We start from the raw sequence: 16,933 nt of genomic DNA, 5'->3' as shown, positions 1-16,933 counted from the left end.
AGAAGTATATAATGATCTCCTGGTCCTGCTCATTTCACTCAGCATCAGTTCGTGTAAGTCTCTCCAGGCCTTTTTGAAATCATCCTGCTGGTCATTTCTTACAGGATAATAATATTCCATAGTATTCCTATACCACAATTTATTCAGCCATTCTCCAATTGATGGGCATCTACTCAGTTTCCAGTTTCTGGCCGCTACAAAGAGGACTGCTTGGCAAAATCTTACAGAAGACAAAATATGGAAAGGGATTAGATGGGAGGAAGGAGAGGTACTTGGAATTACTTTGTGTAATAAGTAAACTTAGAATTATATGTTTACTGAAATTCACAAAGATTTGAAGGAGAGATAAGTTTTTAGAAATTATCAATATGCCTGAATATACATATCTCTGGTCATTACTGCATCTGTTTAAGAAGAACCTATAGGGATAATGGATAGAGAGCCAATCTCCAAGCCATGAAGACTTGATTTCAAGAGTGCCATCTGACACATACTGGCTTTGTGTCCCTGGGCAAATTTCTCAAATTCTCAATGTTCTAGACCATAAGTATCAAACATGTAATCTACAATATCCTTGCAACATCTAGAATTACAGAATCAAGGCATGTGATAGCTTAGATATCATCTTCTACAATTCTCTCATTTTTACAGATGAGAAGATATTTCAGAGAAGTTAACAAGCCATACATAAAAGTTCCATTTTCTCCAATTTGGAGCACTTTATCTTCTGAATAAAGTTCAACTTTTTTTAAAACAATGAATTTATTTTGTCACAGCTAAAACACACTTTATTATACAAATCCAATTCTACCTGTTTTTTTAATTCATTAGCAATACATTTAGTAAAATGATAGAAATAAGTAAAACCATCCGTGAAAATTCATCTTTGACTTATCTTTGTTTCACCAGGACTTGGAGAAGGACCATATATATTGGCTAGCTATGGAAGCATTGGCACAGTTCTTGGAGCAAATATTACCAGTAGAAAAATCTTCCCTTTAAAAAGAACTAGTCCACATGATTTTGTGTTTTTTAGTTTTATGATAACTCCTGGACTTTTCAGAGAAAAAAAATCATGTAAGTATGTTTTTAAAAAATCTTTGTCATACATGGATATTAACAAATTTGAAGGAAAAATGCATTCATCAAACGTCTACTGTGTTAGACACTACTGTGTGTACATTTTCCAAATGTGTATTGTTTCATATTGTCTCACTTGATCCTCACAACTAGGTACTATTCCTATTCCTATTTTGTGATTAAAGAAACTGAAGCAGAGAGTGACTTTTGCACATTTACAATTAGTAAATATCTTAGGTTCTATCTGAACTCATATCTTCCTGATTTGAGACCCAGAGCTCTATGCATTGCTCCTAGCTACTATAGATAATAGGATTTTTTTTTCCCAGTGGAATGTTATTTTATTCTATCTTTACATCTTTAACATTTACATTGTAAGAACTTAAATGCTTTTTATTTAAATTCATATAGATATATTAGCTAATGTGGATTCTTTTTTCTAATAAACCATACTCATACAATTTTTCTTATTTTCCAGACACATTTTGCATTCTCAGGAAGAAAAATACTGTTTTCAAACTTTTTTTTTTAATATGAAAGAACAGAAAATAGATATTAATTTGCATATGATTGGAAGATAAAAACTTGAATATTCACAGAGGGAATTTAGATATATTTTAGATTCAAAGGTTTTATTGAGACAATCCGTTCTCAGAAAGTGGAGTTTTAATATTTGATTTTAGGGAGATACTCTTTTTTTCTTCCAAAGTTATTTTATTTGAAGAAATAGAATAAGCAAAAAGAAAAACAGAAAAGCAATATGAAACAAAATGAAATAAAACAAAAGAGTACATTATCATGTTACCCTTTTAATGGTTCATATCAATTCATTTTTTCAAGTGGCTTCTTAAATGGCAACAATAATTTTGAAATAAAAATAAGAATTCATAAATTGACACTGAAAAAGGCTTCTCTTTTATCTATGACTTATAAATTAGGGAAACAAAGAATAATTTAAAAGTACCTGTAAATTCTGTATATATACTGGTGATTGAATGTATCAAAATAGAAAGGTAAATTGAGTTTTTTCTTTAATTCAGTAAAAATGATCATATTACTTCTCTCTCTCTGTTTTTTTCTGCCTTTTAATTTAGTTTTTCTCCAGCTTTTATGCAGTGATACATACATATCTTTTATTGAAAAGTAATCTTAATTGATGTCTGGGTAGGCATTAACTATGCTTGTATCTTTTCTAATGATCAATCAGTCAGTCAATAAATATTAGTTATCTACTGTGTGTCATGTTCTATGCTAAGAGCTGGGAATTCAAAAAGAGGAAAAAGACAGTTCTTGGTATGAAGGAACATACCCACCTAATGATATTTCTAGCTTTATTAAGGGTAGACAATTCCATCAGAAAATAGAAGAAAACCTATCCAAGACCTTCTTGACATTTTAACAATAAAACTAATCCCTCTACTTTCCAAAGTGACAATAAAAGTATTCCTATAGTCTTTGGGGTTACCATTTCTTATAGGAGTGGTTAGAGACCTCAGCAATAACCTATCTATTTCTACATTTTATATATAAGTGAAGTGAAGCTTCAAGAAATGAAGTGATTTGCCTAATTCAAGTATAACTTGGATTTGAACTCATGTCCTTTGATGCTTCATATATTACATTATACTGCACTATGAGGCACATTGAGGCAGCCACTGATGGACCTATGAATAAGTATAAGAATTCTGGAAAGTAATTTGTATTACAAATTACATCAAACAGTACTGAATTCTACATACCTTTTGACCCAGCTATGCCATTGCTAGTTCTGTACCCCAAGCAAATCCAAGAAAGAAAAAAATGTCCTTTATATACAAAAATATTTATTTATAATGACAGTGTGATTTGGGGGTAGGAGAGAGTTAAAATATAAGTTTAGCAGTCTGGTTATATGTCCATTGTTACCAATTTCATTTTTTTTTTTTTTTTTAAGAAACAGAGTTGATTGTCTTTGTTCTTTCTGTGTTACAGCTTTATCACTGGTTTCCTTAGAATCTGCTGAAAGGCCAAATTACTTTCTCTTTGTCCATGAGGATGACACCATCAGCTTGGAACGATGGGAGGCAAACTCTGGTTTTCGCCGAAATGCCACGTTTTTCCACCACCAGGGCCTCTGGATTCCCGGTTATAGTGCATTTGAATTACACAGCAAGAAAGGCTTTTTCATTATCTTCACTGATTCCACTGTCAAAGTCTCCAAATATGATGATTCTGAAGATTTTAAGCACGCCAGTAGTTTCATCATGGAAGGTATGCTAATAGGTCCTTAGAGAATGCTAAGCTAATTCTAACCTAAATAACAACAATAACATTTATTAAGGATGTACTACATACCAGATACTGTGCTAAATACTTTGCAATGATCATTTTATTTGTTTTTCACAAAAATGTTGGGAAGTAAATGCTATTATCTCCATTTTATAGATCATAAACTTAAGGGAAATCAAGGTTAAGTGACTTGCTTAAGGTCCATAGTTACTCAGTGTCTGAGTCTAGATTGGAACTCAGATCTTCCTGACTCTTACTCCCATCAGGTATTTACTAGCAGTATGAGCATGGACCTTATTTAACCCCTATTTGCCTCAGTTTCCTCATATGTAAAATGGGCATAATAATATCACCTTTCAAGGTGTGTTATGAGAATCAAATGAAATAGCAATTGAAAAGTGTTTAATACAGTACCTTGCATATAGTAAGCACTATATAAATGTTGGTTGTTGTTATTTCCAAATCACTTAGATCTGGAGATGGAAAGGAAACTTCGAGTTCATGAAGTTTAACACCCTCAATTCATGCATTAGGAAACTGAAGCTTATAGGTTTTTTACATAAAGCACTTTATTAAAGTGCTAGCAATATAAATATTATGATTCACAGTTATTAATGTAATCTTTGAAAGTCTATCATCATAAAGACAAAACAAAATAAAAAATCCAGAATCAACCTGATCAGTCACCCTGACATTCCTCTCCTAGGTCATAAACCTTTAAGTGACTCAACTGAACATACTGGATCTGATCTTTCCTCACTAGATTTTCTGCCTTCTAAGTTGACATGACTCTGCATCAGATGGAGGAGGGACAGGCTTTCATGTGCTCATGTTTATATGTTTCTTCTAGCATCATAATTTATATTTATATAGTACTTCAAGTTTTGCAAAATACTTTCCCTGGGTTACTTGATCCTCACAACAACTCTGGAAGATAAGTGCCTTTGCATATGAGGAAAATAGAGGATTAAAATGTAAAGTGAGTTGCAACATACTATCTTTGCATTTGCTACTGCCAGTCTCTCCTAATTCCCAGGGCTTCAGAGAAATTTCTGGTAAGTATTTGTATCAAGCTTACCTGTTTCTGAGGTCATCAGAGACCCTCATGACTGACTGATTGTATAAAGTATGGTCCCACAGCTTTGTAAAGATTGCTATAGGATTGTCCCCCATTATGCTGATTTCTATATACAGCAATGGTGGACTTCCTCTCAAATCTATGTCCTTTATATGAGTAGGCATGATGCCATTCTGATAGTAGACAATCTAAAAGTTCTGTTCACTTCCTCGTCACTACTTCCTTACATTAGATTGGAGATATCCTATCCTGAAAAGGGGAGAAGGGAGGCATCCATAATAAATTGGAAGTTGGAAAAGAAAACAAATTATTAGGACGGAAATCCTGAATGTAAAAAAGATAATCCAGAAAATATTGGCAACTTGTGATCTATACACCTACTTTTTCATCTTTAGAAAACAGAATGATTTGCACACATATTAAAAGCGTCTTTAATGATAACATGAGAAGAGAATAGATAGAGTTTCACAATTGGTTTTCTGCAGGAGACCACATTTTCACAGTAATTAACTCAATCATCACAAGGAAACAAAAGCCCAAGGCAATTAATGTTAATTGATTTTTTTTAAAAACGCATTTGACTTGATAGAGCAAAATACAACCTTATTAGTTATTCTCCAACTAATTTTCTCCACATGTCAAAAACTATTTCCAATTTCTTAGCAGGTGCCACAGAAAATATTTCATGCTTTTCTGATTCTGAATCACAAATGAAACTTTTAGATGTAAGCTCCCCCCTAAATTCTGTATCATCCTGAAAGATGCCTACCCAAGAATTCAGAAGGAAGAAAACTTAGATATCATAATGTCCAAAACCCTCACTTTAAAGATGAGAACATTGACAATAAGGTTAATTCAAGTCACAGCACTGGTCATTGACAGAGAAAGAATCTAATATTATATCTTCTTTCTTTATAGCCAGGACTTTCCTGGTCTACCATGTTGTATGGTGAGGTATTCTATATTCTTCTGTGTGAAGAAGACATTGGGCTCTTTATACCTAACATGAACCACAGCAGTCTCCATAATAAGGAGTCCACTCAAAGGAGTCCAACAGCCTAAACAGGAAAAAAAAAAGATGAAGAATGTGTCTTATGTATATATACTGATGAATTGATAGCCTGTTGAGTTAATCTATCAGCACAGACACCTTGAATAGACATTGCAGCTGAACAATGAACCAGGTCCAGAACTGAATAGAATCAAGAGAGGACAGGACTTTAAATGACCCATATCCTGAAACAAAAGGCACATTTTTTTTTTTTTTTTTTTTTTGGAGCAGAACAGTCTCTTGATTACATACCTTCCTGACCCATTACAGTCTGTGAAGAATAAAAGTTAAAGATGACTCAAGGGTCAATTAATAAATGTACAATAGTTACAAAAAGTATCTAAATGGTATAATATTAGCTGAAGACCAGTAATGACATGTATGAGAAGTGATGTTAATATTTTCATTCAAGAAATGAATTGGAAAATGAAGTGTATTTATTATGAATCAACTGGGAGCTGTAGCAGAGAGATATCTGACCAAATGTTGAGTAGGTAATCGTGAAATGTTGAAAGAACTAGAAGAAGTTATCCAAGTGATTCATTATCCTTTTGATGGAAGACTAATATAGATATTTTTAGCTTTCATAATCTGGCCCCTTCCTACCATTCTAGACTTCCAAACTTTGTAGGTTCTTCACTTTTCCACTTACTCCAGCTGCAGTCATTTAGTGGCAGCTCCTCAAACATGGCAAATCATTACCATGTTTTTGCACTGGTTGTCACTTATGTCTGGAATAATCTGCTCTCCTCTCTTTAGCTTCCAATTTATCTCATTCCTAGTCTGCAACACCTGTGTCAGCAAAGGTTGCTCGGCAACTCCTTCAGATGTTATGATCCATAGCTGTGGAGGCTCTCAGAGAATTGATCTGTCCCTTAACACACCTTTTTATTGTACTATGTTATGTAAATGCTTATTTTATTTCATAAATTAAAAAGAAAATAAGAAGAAAGTTTAGGTATCTTACATATGTGAGATCTGAAGTCTATCTTCTAACAAATATTAGCTATGATACTCCAGATAAGTCACTTCCTTAGTGCTCCAGGAAGTTTTTAGAACAAGAAAAAGAAAAGCTGATATCAACCAACATTGGTAGAAAAAGTTCCTTATCTAGAAATTCTTTATAACAATGAAATCATAGGTCCAGTTCCTATCCCAATGATCGAACATGAGGTTTTAGTTACTGAATCTATATCCTTGTATCATCCTCTCATAAGAGGAGCTCCATTTTGGGTTGGATCTCCAGAAGCCACACTGTCAGGTGGCTCCCATGTATTCCAAGATATGGCACCCAATGTAGGGCAAGAATTACAAGAAGAACCAGATCTGTTTGTGAGAAGGATCCTTCCAGAGTTAAGGAAGAAGAGCCCTGGTAAGACTTTAGTTGGGGTAATTAAATGGGCCAATACATCAAAGGGCCAAACCAGGAGACTGATGAGAGACTTAAATGCCTGTTCTGACTATAGTTCTTTTCTCCCTTTGAAAGTTTGCCTCTATTAACACCTGCTACAACCACCCGGAAGTGATAGTGCTGCTTGCATTCTTCAGTGTGAGGACCATGCTGTGGGGGGAAAATAACAGCCAAAACCAAAAAACAGGGAATTGTTAAGGGACAGGCCAATTCTCTGAGAGCCTCCACAGCTGAGAATCATAACATCTGAAGGAGCTGCAAGGCAGCCTTTGCTGACAGGTGCTGCAGATTAGGAATGAGATAATAGAGACAGAGGGAAGAAGAGAGAGGTCAGACAATGCAACAACCTCTCAGTCAGAGAACAGCAACTGCCTCTCAGTGTCCTTGTATCATCCTCTCATAAGAGGGGTTTCATTCTGGATTGGATCTCCAGCAGCCACTGTCAGGTGGCTCCCATGAATTCCAGCAGAAACTGAGGCAAATAGGGTTTCATAACTTGCTCAGAATGAGCCAGCTAGTAACTGTCTGAGGTTGGATTTGAACTCAAGAAGATAATTTTCCTAATTCCAGACCTGGCATTCTGTCTACTCTCTCACCTAGGTGCCATGATTGATGTTATAAAGGTATAATCAAAACAACTGGCAATCCTGTCCACATTAATTTTATTTGTACAAAAGCTTTTTAACTTAATATAATCAAAATTTTCTATTTTGTGATCAATAATGACCTCTAGTTCTTCTTTGGTCACAAATTCCTTCCTCCTCCTCCACAGGTCTGAGAGGTAAATCATTCTATATGTCTAGATCATGAACCCATTTTGATCTTATTTTAGTGTATGGAAACACTGTAATGTTCTCGTTTGGTTTTCCTGGAGGTGTCTGGACCAGGCTTCATTTCAGTAGAGATGTTACCATGAGAATAGCCAGATGTTAAAGTCCAAATCCTTTATTATCTCCTTCAATGGAGATCCCGGAACCAAGGAGAAAGATTCATTCCATCTTCATCAGCTTTGTGGTGGCTGGCCTGGCCTCCTTCACTTCTCCACTGAAACCAAGATTGCAGAAGGCCTCTAAGAAAGCTAGCCCAGGTCCCAGGCAAGGAGACAAATGAGGGTTCATTTGGACCTTGCTCTATTTTCATGAAGGCTTCCCCTCTGTCTTGTCCCAGAAGGGTGCTCCATGCTTTGATAGCAGCAGCAGCATCCTGCTCCTTGCCTGGGGCCTGGGCTAGCTTTCTTAGAGGCCTTCTGCAATCTTGGTTTCAGTGGAGAAGTGAAGGAGGCCAGGCCAGCCACCACAAAGCTGATGAAGATGGAATGAATCTTTCTCCTTGGTTCCCAGAGCTTTAGCTCCCGCCTCCAGTCCTCTGTCTTCTTTGGCTCTGAATGAATTTGACTCTTAGTCTGAGTCCCAGCTTATATGCTCTACACTGAGTATAAACCAATCATTACATCACTAGGAAACCATTATTTGTTGTAAGATTAAATCAATCATACTGAACTTAGAGAACTATTTATCACCATGCTAAACTAGATAACCATTGTCTCATCAATATTAGTAGAACAGTAGTTAGTAGGTGTTAAGTTAGTAGAACGTCTTGTTAGATTCCTTGTTTCAGAATTCTGGCCCATAACAAAACACCAACAATTTATTAAGGGCATACTCTATGCCACACACTTTGCTAGATATTGGGGGTATTGAAATAAATATGAAGCAGTCTTCCCCTCAAAAAAGACCTGTTTTCTAAAAGGATAGGGAAGATGGGAGACAACATATACATGACTCACTTATAGTATTGTCAATAGACTATCTTCTTTCTGAGAACCAGTCTATCTAAGCCAGGAGAGGCTTATCACTAGCTGGCCTGGAGTTTGATGGCAAATTTTTTGCTCAAGAGAGGCAGCATGACAGACTAGACAAGGAGACAGAGAGCTGGCTCAAAACCAGGAAAATTTAAATTTAAGCCCTACATATATAACATGTATTATATGTATAACTTTATACAAGTTATTTTATCCCAGTACCCTGGGTAACTCTTGAGGATTATATATTGAAGGAAGAGTACCTCAAATATTGGTAAAGAGAGTTTCTTATTGGAAGGAAAGAATTTTCCCATTATGTTACGGTGTTCCAAACTAGCGAAAACAACAATTCAGAGACTTCTAATTTTTGTTTGAAAGAAGAAACTTACACAGCATATGAATTCCAAGAAACTAGTTTTCTGTCTTAAAATTCTTGAATAGGTCACAAAGCAGAAATCTTTAGCTTAGATATTAATAAGATTTTAGGAGAAGACAAATTCAGTTGCTAACCAGTCTTACTTGAAATTGTAATAGTATTCACTTATGATTATCTGTTGAAGGTTTCCACTTTCATCAAGAGAAAATGTGCTATCAGACAGTAAAAACTGATATCAAATGTAGTTTTTGGATAACAGGCAATGGATGAATAAGCATTCAACATGAAAATCTTTTATTACTACAAAACTACTCAGGACAACCTGTAATATAAATCTCAGCAATATACTCAAAAGAAAGAAACAATCTTCTAGAAATGACAACTCCTGGCATACATAACCAAACTTAATATCCTTTATCTCTATGCTTTTAAATTCCAAAGATTTGATATCCAAGGACTTTCAAGACTCTAGAATTATCCTTCATACTTTCACTATCATTTTTTCAAGGTATAAATTCTTTAAAATATACAGGTTAACATTTTTGTTTTTGTCTCTTTCTTTCCTAGAAATTCCAGCAGCAGTACCTTATAGAAGGATGTGTGAGTGGCGATATGAACCATGTGCTACTCCATGTTTTAAAACTTGTAGTGATCCTGATGCACTTGCATGTAAATTTCTTCCACCGTGAGTAGTATTTTCTAGTTCAATGGGGAATTTATGTGATACATAAATTGCAACCTCAGTAAATATTATTTTTAGTGCTCAAAAATGCTCCTTTAAATATTGGATATAAGAAAAATTAGGATCTTAAGCTCTTGAAGAAAAATTAGAGAACATCTAGCCTGACCTAATAGAAGAATATCTGTTACAATATTCCTGAAAAGAGGTTATTGGATTTTTTCTTGGACACAGCATGACACAGTAGATAGGAAGGTTTAGAATCAGGAAGATTGGTTCAAATTCTTCCTTAGATACCTACTGTCTGTGAACACTTGTGCAAATTATTGAGCTGTTCTGATATTTTAGTTTCCTCATCTATAAAATAATATATATTGTTATATAATATATAATATCATTACATATATATAATATATAATCATATATTCTATAAAAACTCAGTAGTCTTTAAGGTCTATGATCTTTAAAGCTATGATCCAAAAAGTCCTATCGACAAAGTATTCATAATTTAACAAGATAGATCATAATATTGTATAACTGTCTGCCTACAATTACAAGGGACCTTAGAGGTCATTTAGTTCAACCCTTTCCTTTAAACTGAGTCTTAGGGGATTCAAATGACAGTGAGCTGCAAAGCCATATTCAAACTCAAGTTCTATGACTGATTCAGATTCTCTTGAATTGAGAATTCTCTCCAATGCATGACACAGAGAAGCAATTCTATTTTAATACATCATCTCTAATTTTTAGAATCTTCATCTTTTTATTACACTATAATCCTCCCTTCGGTTTCTACTCACCAGTCCTAGTTCTAATCTTTGAATTTATGAAGAAATGTGCTCCTTCATCCATGGAGTAGATGTTGAAGTATTTGTTGAAAGTAACTGGCTTGTCAGCTCCTTCCCCTGTTAGCATAGAATATGTTTTCTATGTAATGTATTATAGTATTATAAATAGTATAAATACTATAGCATAGATGCCATGTATACTACTAAGTATACCTTATATACACACTGCTATAACATATACATAATTGTATAATATATGGTATTAGGTATACAAGATACACACAAGGTAAACAAGAGATAGATTGTTCCCATATATGATATTCACTATACTATATATATATATAAAATATGATATACATTATTATTATATCCATTATATATCAGATATGTATGCAAGGCACAACACTAGACATTGTATAAATATAATGTTTAATACTATAAATGGTATCTAACATTGTATGGTCACATTGTGTATCTGTATACATTGTAAAAAATACTGCGTAAAGGCATTGCATTTAAACATTGTCAACACCGCATTCTGTGTAGATACAATATATAGCACATATACTGCATAGAGATATTGTTTCTGTCAAATGTTACATAGATACATTGTATTCACATATTACAGATGTCACATACTGTATAGCTATAATGCATAGCATGTACATTGTATGGATAAATTTTATTTATCTATCACAAGATATATTGTATCTATCCATTAGAGACACTATGCACTGTCTGGATACAATGTATAGCATGGACACTGTAGGTTCATCTTATCTCATCTGCAACATGCCTGAGAACTTATATCCATTTGATCTCTATTTGAAGATTTCCGGGCTCAGGAATCCCTCCTAAATCTAGAATACTCATGTTTGTACAGGCTTAATTGTGTGCAACTTTTTCATTGTGTGAAGATTAAAATATGCTTTTTGATTAAATATCTAACTGTAGCTCCTGCTATGATCCTCTGTAACCCATTTAACCAATCTCCCAAATGAAACTCTTTCAAATAATTGAAGGCAACTATATTAAATATATAAAAGAATAACATTGAGACAGCTACTTGGACTCATCATTTCTATCCAAACTCCATTAAAATACGAGAATAACAAATTAACAATAATGATAATGACTTGTATAGGTTTTTTTTGAAGCTTGCATAACACTTAATATAAAAAAGAACTCGTGAGACTCTCGAGTTCCATAGCACCAAAGAAATTCAGGTGGATTTTGATTATCTAGGATATTGTAGAGATGTGTGATTGTTCTAAGGATTAGGTTAGACTATTCCCTTTAATGCTCAAATTTTCTGATTCTTTTTAGAAAAACGCAAGAGGAGGAGTAGAAAAATGGGCATGATAATAGTTGTAAAAAGAAATGATTAATGATGAGCTAACTTTGGAGTCAAGGTTCAGGTTCTGGCCCTGACACATAATAACTATGTGACCTTGAATAAATCACTTATCACCTCCAGAACCTTGGGTAACACTATATGACAACTCATGATGGACAGATTGCTGCTCTGAATTATGGATGAAAAAGTAAAACTGCAAGTTCCCTACAGTAATGAAATCATGGGTTCATACTATTCTAAATTCTCAGTCCTAATGTTCATCATTACCAAACTGCACTTGAGCTAGATATCCTCCACTGGCAAGAAATGTTCTTCTGTTCTCTTACTTGATAGGTGCCAGCCCTATCATGAAATAATTTTTCATGTAATATGATATGCATAATATCATATTATGGATACAACATATTTTATGTCATGTAATAAAGACAAATCCAGACCATGCCAGTAAATGTAAGTTCTGACTCACTCTTGTGTAACCCTTCTCACTTTTGTAATAAGGGTGATGGAGCCATCAAAGGGTGTATAGACAATTTTTAGAATATTTTCTGTTAGTTTTATAACTAGAACAGGTAGTTGGAACAGTGGTAGAATGCTGAATCTGGAGTCAGGAAGATACAATTTCAAATATAGCTTTAGACACTAGGGAGCTGTGTGACTCTAGGCAAGCTACACCTATCTCCCAAGATTGTTGTAAGGGAAAAATGGGATAATATTTGTAAGGCTCTTTGCAAACATTAACACACTCTATAAATGCTAGCTATTATTCTTTACTGTAATGACCAGTAAGTTTCTTGAGGAATCAGACCACATCAATGTTGACCTTCTTTCTATACACAGAATTACGATAAAGAAGATATATAATTTTATATGTGGCATATATATCTATATCTATATAGATTATAGATATATTTGGAAAGATAATTAATGGAGTAATTAATAAAGAGTTGCCTTGCACATCATGGGTATACTTTATGACCCTGGGCACAGAGCACCCCAAATAAATCTCTAAGACAGATTATGACAAACTATATGCCATTGTGCATTGGTAGAAGTTGTTTCCTCATGGAGAATTTCCCACCCAGATCAAAACATTGAATATATATCTACACATATGATGTTATACTTAAACTACTACTAAATATCTACTACTATAGCTAATATTTTATATAATTGGACTGAAAATTTGGTATAGATATGATTTGAAATGTTTATCTTAGAAAGATCAAGTCAATTTTACTGTGAAATAGTATAAATATAGATGGAATTTTGCTTTTATTTATTCCAACTCCTAGTTCAGTAAGTTGTACATGGCCACTGTTTAGAAAATGTTAATTGAGGAGGGAAAAAGAATAAATATTTATTCCTACTAAACATTTAAACATAATATTTGCTAACTTCTGTGCTAATTAGTGCTTTTTACATTTATTATCTGATTTGATACTCACAACTCTACAATTTAGGTGATGTTATTATCTCTATTTTATAGTTAAAAGAACTGAGGCAAAGAGATTTAAGTGCCTTACCTGCAGTCATATAATGAAGAAGTGTCTGAAGCTGTATTTAAACTTGTATCTTCCACATGCCTACTAGCACTATTCATTTTGCCATCTAGTTGCCTCATCCAATATTGAATTAATGAATTAATATTTTAAAATTTGAAAAGATCTGGGATCCAGGTCTGCAGATTGTAATATATCTGTCTTTGTAGATGGAAGTGTGAATGGTGACCGAAAAATTCATCATCTAGTAGACAGACTGCTAATGAGCCTCTCATTACCTAGACTGGTACTCATAAGATATTTTAACACTAGGACTTAAACCCAAAGCTTAAAGCTTAATAGATCCTAAAAAAAACCCCAAGAATTGGTCCTCTATTAGCTTAGTATTTGGATCATGAAATGAGTTCCTCGTACATTTATTAAAAAATAAATTGTTTGCTGAGATTCAATGATACTATGTGGGCTCCATTATTGGTCAGGTATGTAGAAGGTTGTCTTTTTTTTTTTTTTCCTCTCCTATTTTTGTGGTTGACAGGATCACAGTAAAATATAATGGGGGATATGATACACAGTCTAAATGAACACCATGAAAGAAGCAGTTTTGTTCATTGATCATTTTGAAAGGCTTAAGTGACACAAATAACTTTAGAGAGAGCAAAAAGAACCCAGTAAGATCTGAAACCAACATAATTTTTTTGTCTCTAAGAATAGTTCCACCTGTAGGTTGAGTGCCCCCTAGTGGCAGTTTTAGCCTGAATCATAGGCTCATTAGTTTTAGGGCAGAAAGTAATCCTATGATCATAGATTTCAGTATAGTCAGAGAGCATCTTGTCTGCCAGTATCATTTTACAAATGAAGGAACTGAAATTTAGTAAATTTCCTAAAGTTGGATTTGATCCTAGATTTTGACTCCAGATAATTTAATTTTCTATCTCATGCTGCTTAAATTCATCATAATCAAATAATAAGTTAATTATTGTATTATAAAATTTTTCACTTTTAAAAAGCCTTAGATATCATATGGTAGAATTCCCTCATTTTATAGGAGGGGAAAATGAATAGAAATGAAAGCTGTATCTTTGGAGAGAGTATCAGTGTGTTTATATTACAGATCTTATACATTAGACCCAGTCTCTCTTTTGATCTCAAGGCTCACCCTAGATTTGTGATTGATCTAAGGATTTTTAGAATATTCTTTTCAAAGCACAAATTATGTTATTATTTATAGAAAAAAGCAGGAGGAAAAGTAGCACAAATGAATGTTATTAATTATATTTCCCATTTTTTTGGTTGTTGTTGTTGGGTGATGAGGGGAGCAACTAGATCTATGGATCCACTGATATTGGGAACACCACATAAAGAAATTCTATCCCTCCCAAAGTAAATTGTCATCTACATTACTATGTTTAGTTTTAAGAAATTCCTTGAGCACTGAGAGGTTAAGGGATTTGTACAAGATTATATAGTCAGTATGAATGATTTTACATGAAGTGTGTGCAAAACAGAATTTATTCTTTTTCTCTAAGTCTATCTCTTTCTGGAACTTCACTATTTCTATTGAAGCTATTCCAAATTTTTCAGTCATTTAGTTTTGCAATCCATTGATTTCTCAGTCTCATTCATTCAATATTTCAAGTTTTTGAGAGTTTGGCCTGCACAACATTTCTCACATCTGTCTCCTCTTTCCATTCACATGGTCACCATCTTAGTTCAGTCCCTAATCACCACTAGCATGGATATGGCAATTGCCTCCTATCTCTACCTTTAGTGTCTACCGTCTTCATGTGACTGCTCAATTTCTATTCCTAAAACTCATGCTTGAGCAAGTCACTCTCCTGACTTCAAGAATTCCTCTTGTCTCTATGAAAAATAGAAATCCTCTCTTTGTCATTTGAAGTACTTCACAATTTTTAGCTATATTATACATCAATTTCCTTAATGACCTACTTGCTGTTCCTTTGCATAACATAACATCTTCTCTATCTTTGCCTTTGACTAGGCTGTATCACATGACTGTAATGTCCTTTATCCTCAAATCTGAGATATTTTGTTTCCTTCGAAGCTCAACTAACATATCCTCCTCCTACTACCATTGCATTGTTTTTACTCTGTGTGTATGTGTATGTGTATGTGTGTGTGTATTTGTATTTCTTCCTATAGAATATAAATTTCTCAAGGGCAGACACTTTCAGTTTTATCTTTGTATTTTGGAATTTATTTAGTGCTTAATAAATATTTTTGATAGACTTTTTTAAGAAGTATGTGAACAAGTTTTTTTTTAAATTGTACTGACATCATTAATAATGTATTAAAATATCCTTAAATAACACTGAATGACAGAAATATGTTAACATTGTTGAAATCACACAGCATAGTCTCTACCACTTACTAGTGTGTGAAAAGGGACAGAGGTCATGAGAAGCAATTCTTATGGAAGGGTGTAATACTTACCATGTGAAGAAATTATGGAAGATAATGCCTCAGTTAAATATATTATAGTATGTTTTCATAGTAGGCATTTGATAATTTTTTTCACACATTATGATTCTATTTTTCTTACTTTAAGATTGATTCTTATACCTTTTTAAAATACATATTTAAAGGGTTGAAGGATGCTTGCCATACTGTCCTAAAAATATGATCCTTGATGAAGTCACACTTAAATGTGTTTATCCTGCAGACTGTAAGTATGTGTTTTATTTTATTGTGTCAAAATAGTTATAATGGCTAATAATTTTCATATTTGCAGTCATCTGTTGTGATTTCCCTGGATTTCATGGTCGATTTTCATTATATAATTTCTCATCATTCCTCCTTCTTCCTATAGCATATTTTGATCCTTAAAGCTCCCACATCCAGTGGCTCTCAATGTGGGAGTAAAGGAGCTTTAAGGATCCCTTGGGTTTACTGCAATGGATTCAAGAATCCTATGTAAAGCCTTGCCAATCTGATTTTTAGCTTCTAAAATAGATGTAATAAAATTCAGTATAGCAAAAAAGCAGACATGCCTCGTTATATTGAGCAGTAGTTGTATTTATTTAAATGGTTGTATTTATACATACTTGTACATATTGTTTCCTGATAGACTGGAAGTTCCTTGAAGGCAGAGATGATTTTATTTTTATCTTTGTATGCATAGTACCTAGCACTATGTCTAGCACCCAGTATTCACTTAAGAAATGTTTTGGATTAGATCTAACTGTTTAGATTGAAGTCAGGAATACCTGGGTTCAAATCTTGCCTGAGAAATGTACTATTTATGTAACTCTGGGCAAATCCCTTGTCTTCTCTGGGTCTCTATAAATCAGTACAATTATAACATCTACTGCCTAAAGTTACTATAAAGAAGAGCACTGGCATCAAATTCAGAAGACCTGGATTCAAATCCCACTTCTAACATTACTTATATGATGACAGAGATAGGAACTGGATCTGTGATTTGATTAGTGTTAGGAACTAATTAAGGTCATCACCTTTTCTGAAGTTTGTTTTAGCTGTGTGGGGACACTGAGAGATTAAACAACTTAAAAGCATATGTCAGAATC

General features: G+C 33.8%; 1 protein-coding gene across 1 annotated transcript in view; it reads left to right on the top strand.

The window, feature by feature from the left end:
* The window catches only part of OTOGL (otogelin like), a 194,616-nt gene that overhangs the window by 115,116 nt on the left and 62,567 nt on the right, over window positions 1-16,933 (top strand). Inside the window, exons 29-32 of the mRNA XM_031940155.1 lie at window positions 910-1,077; window positions 3,052-3,330; window positions 9,633-9,750; window positions 15,992-16,071. Coding sequence (XP_031796015.1) covers window positions 910-1,077; window positions 3,052-3,330; window positions 9,633-9,750; window positions 15,992-16,071 — 645 coding nt within the window. The remainder of the gene's footprint in view (window positions 1-909; window positions 1,078-3,051; window positions 3,331-9,632; window positions 9,751-15,991; window positions 16,072-16,933) is intronic.

Source organism: Sarcophilus harrisii, chromosome 5 (genome assembly GCF_902635505.1).
Source record: "Sarcophilus harrisii chromosome 5, mSarHar1.11, whole genome shotgun sequence".
Classification (NCBI taxonomy): Eukaryota; Metazoa; Chordata; class Mammalia; order Dasyuromorphia; family Dasyuridae; genus Sarcophilus; species Sarcophilus harrisii.
This window is presented reverse-complemented; position numbering and strand designations above follow the sequence as displayed.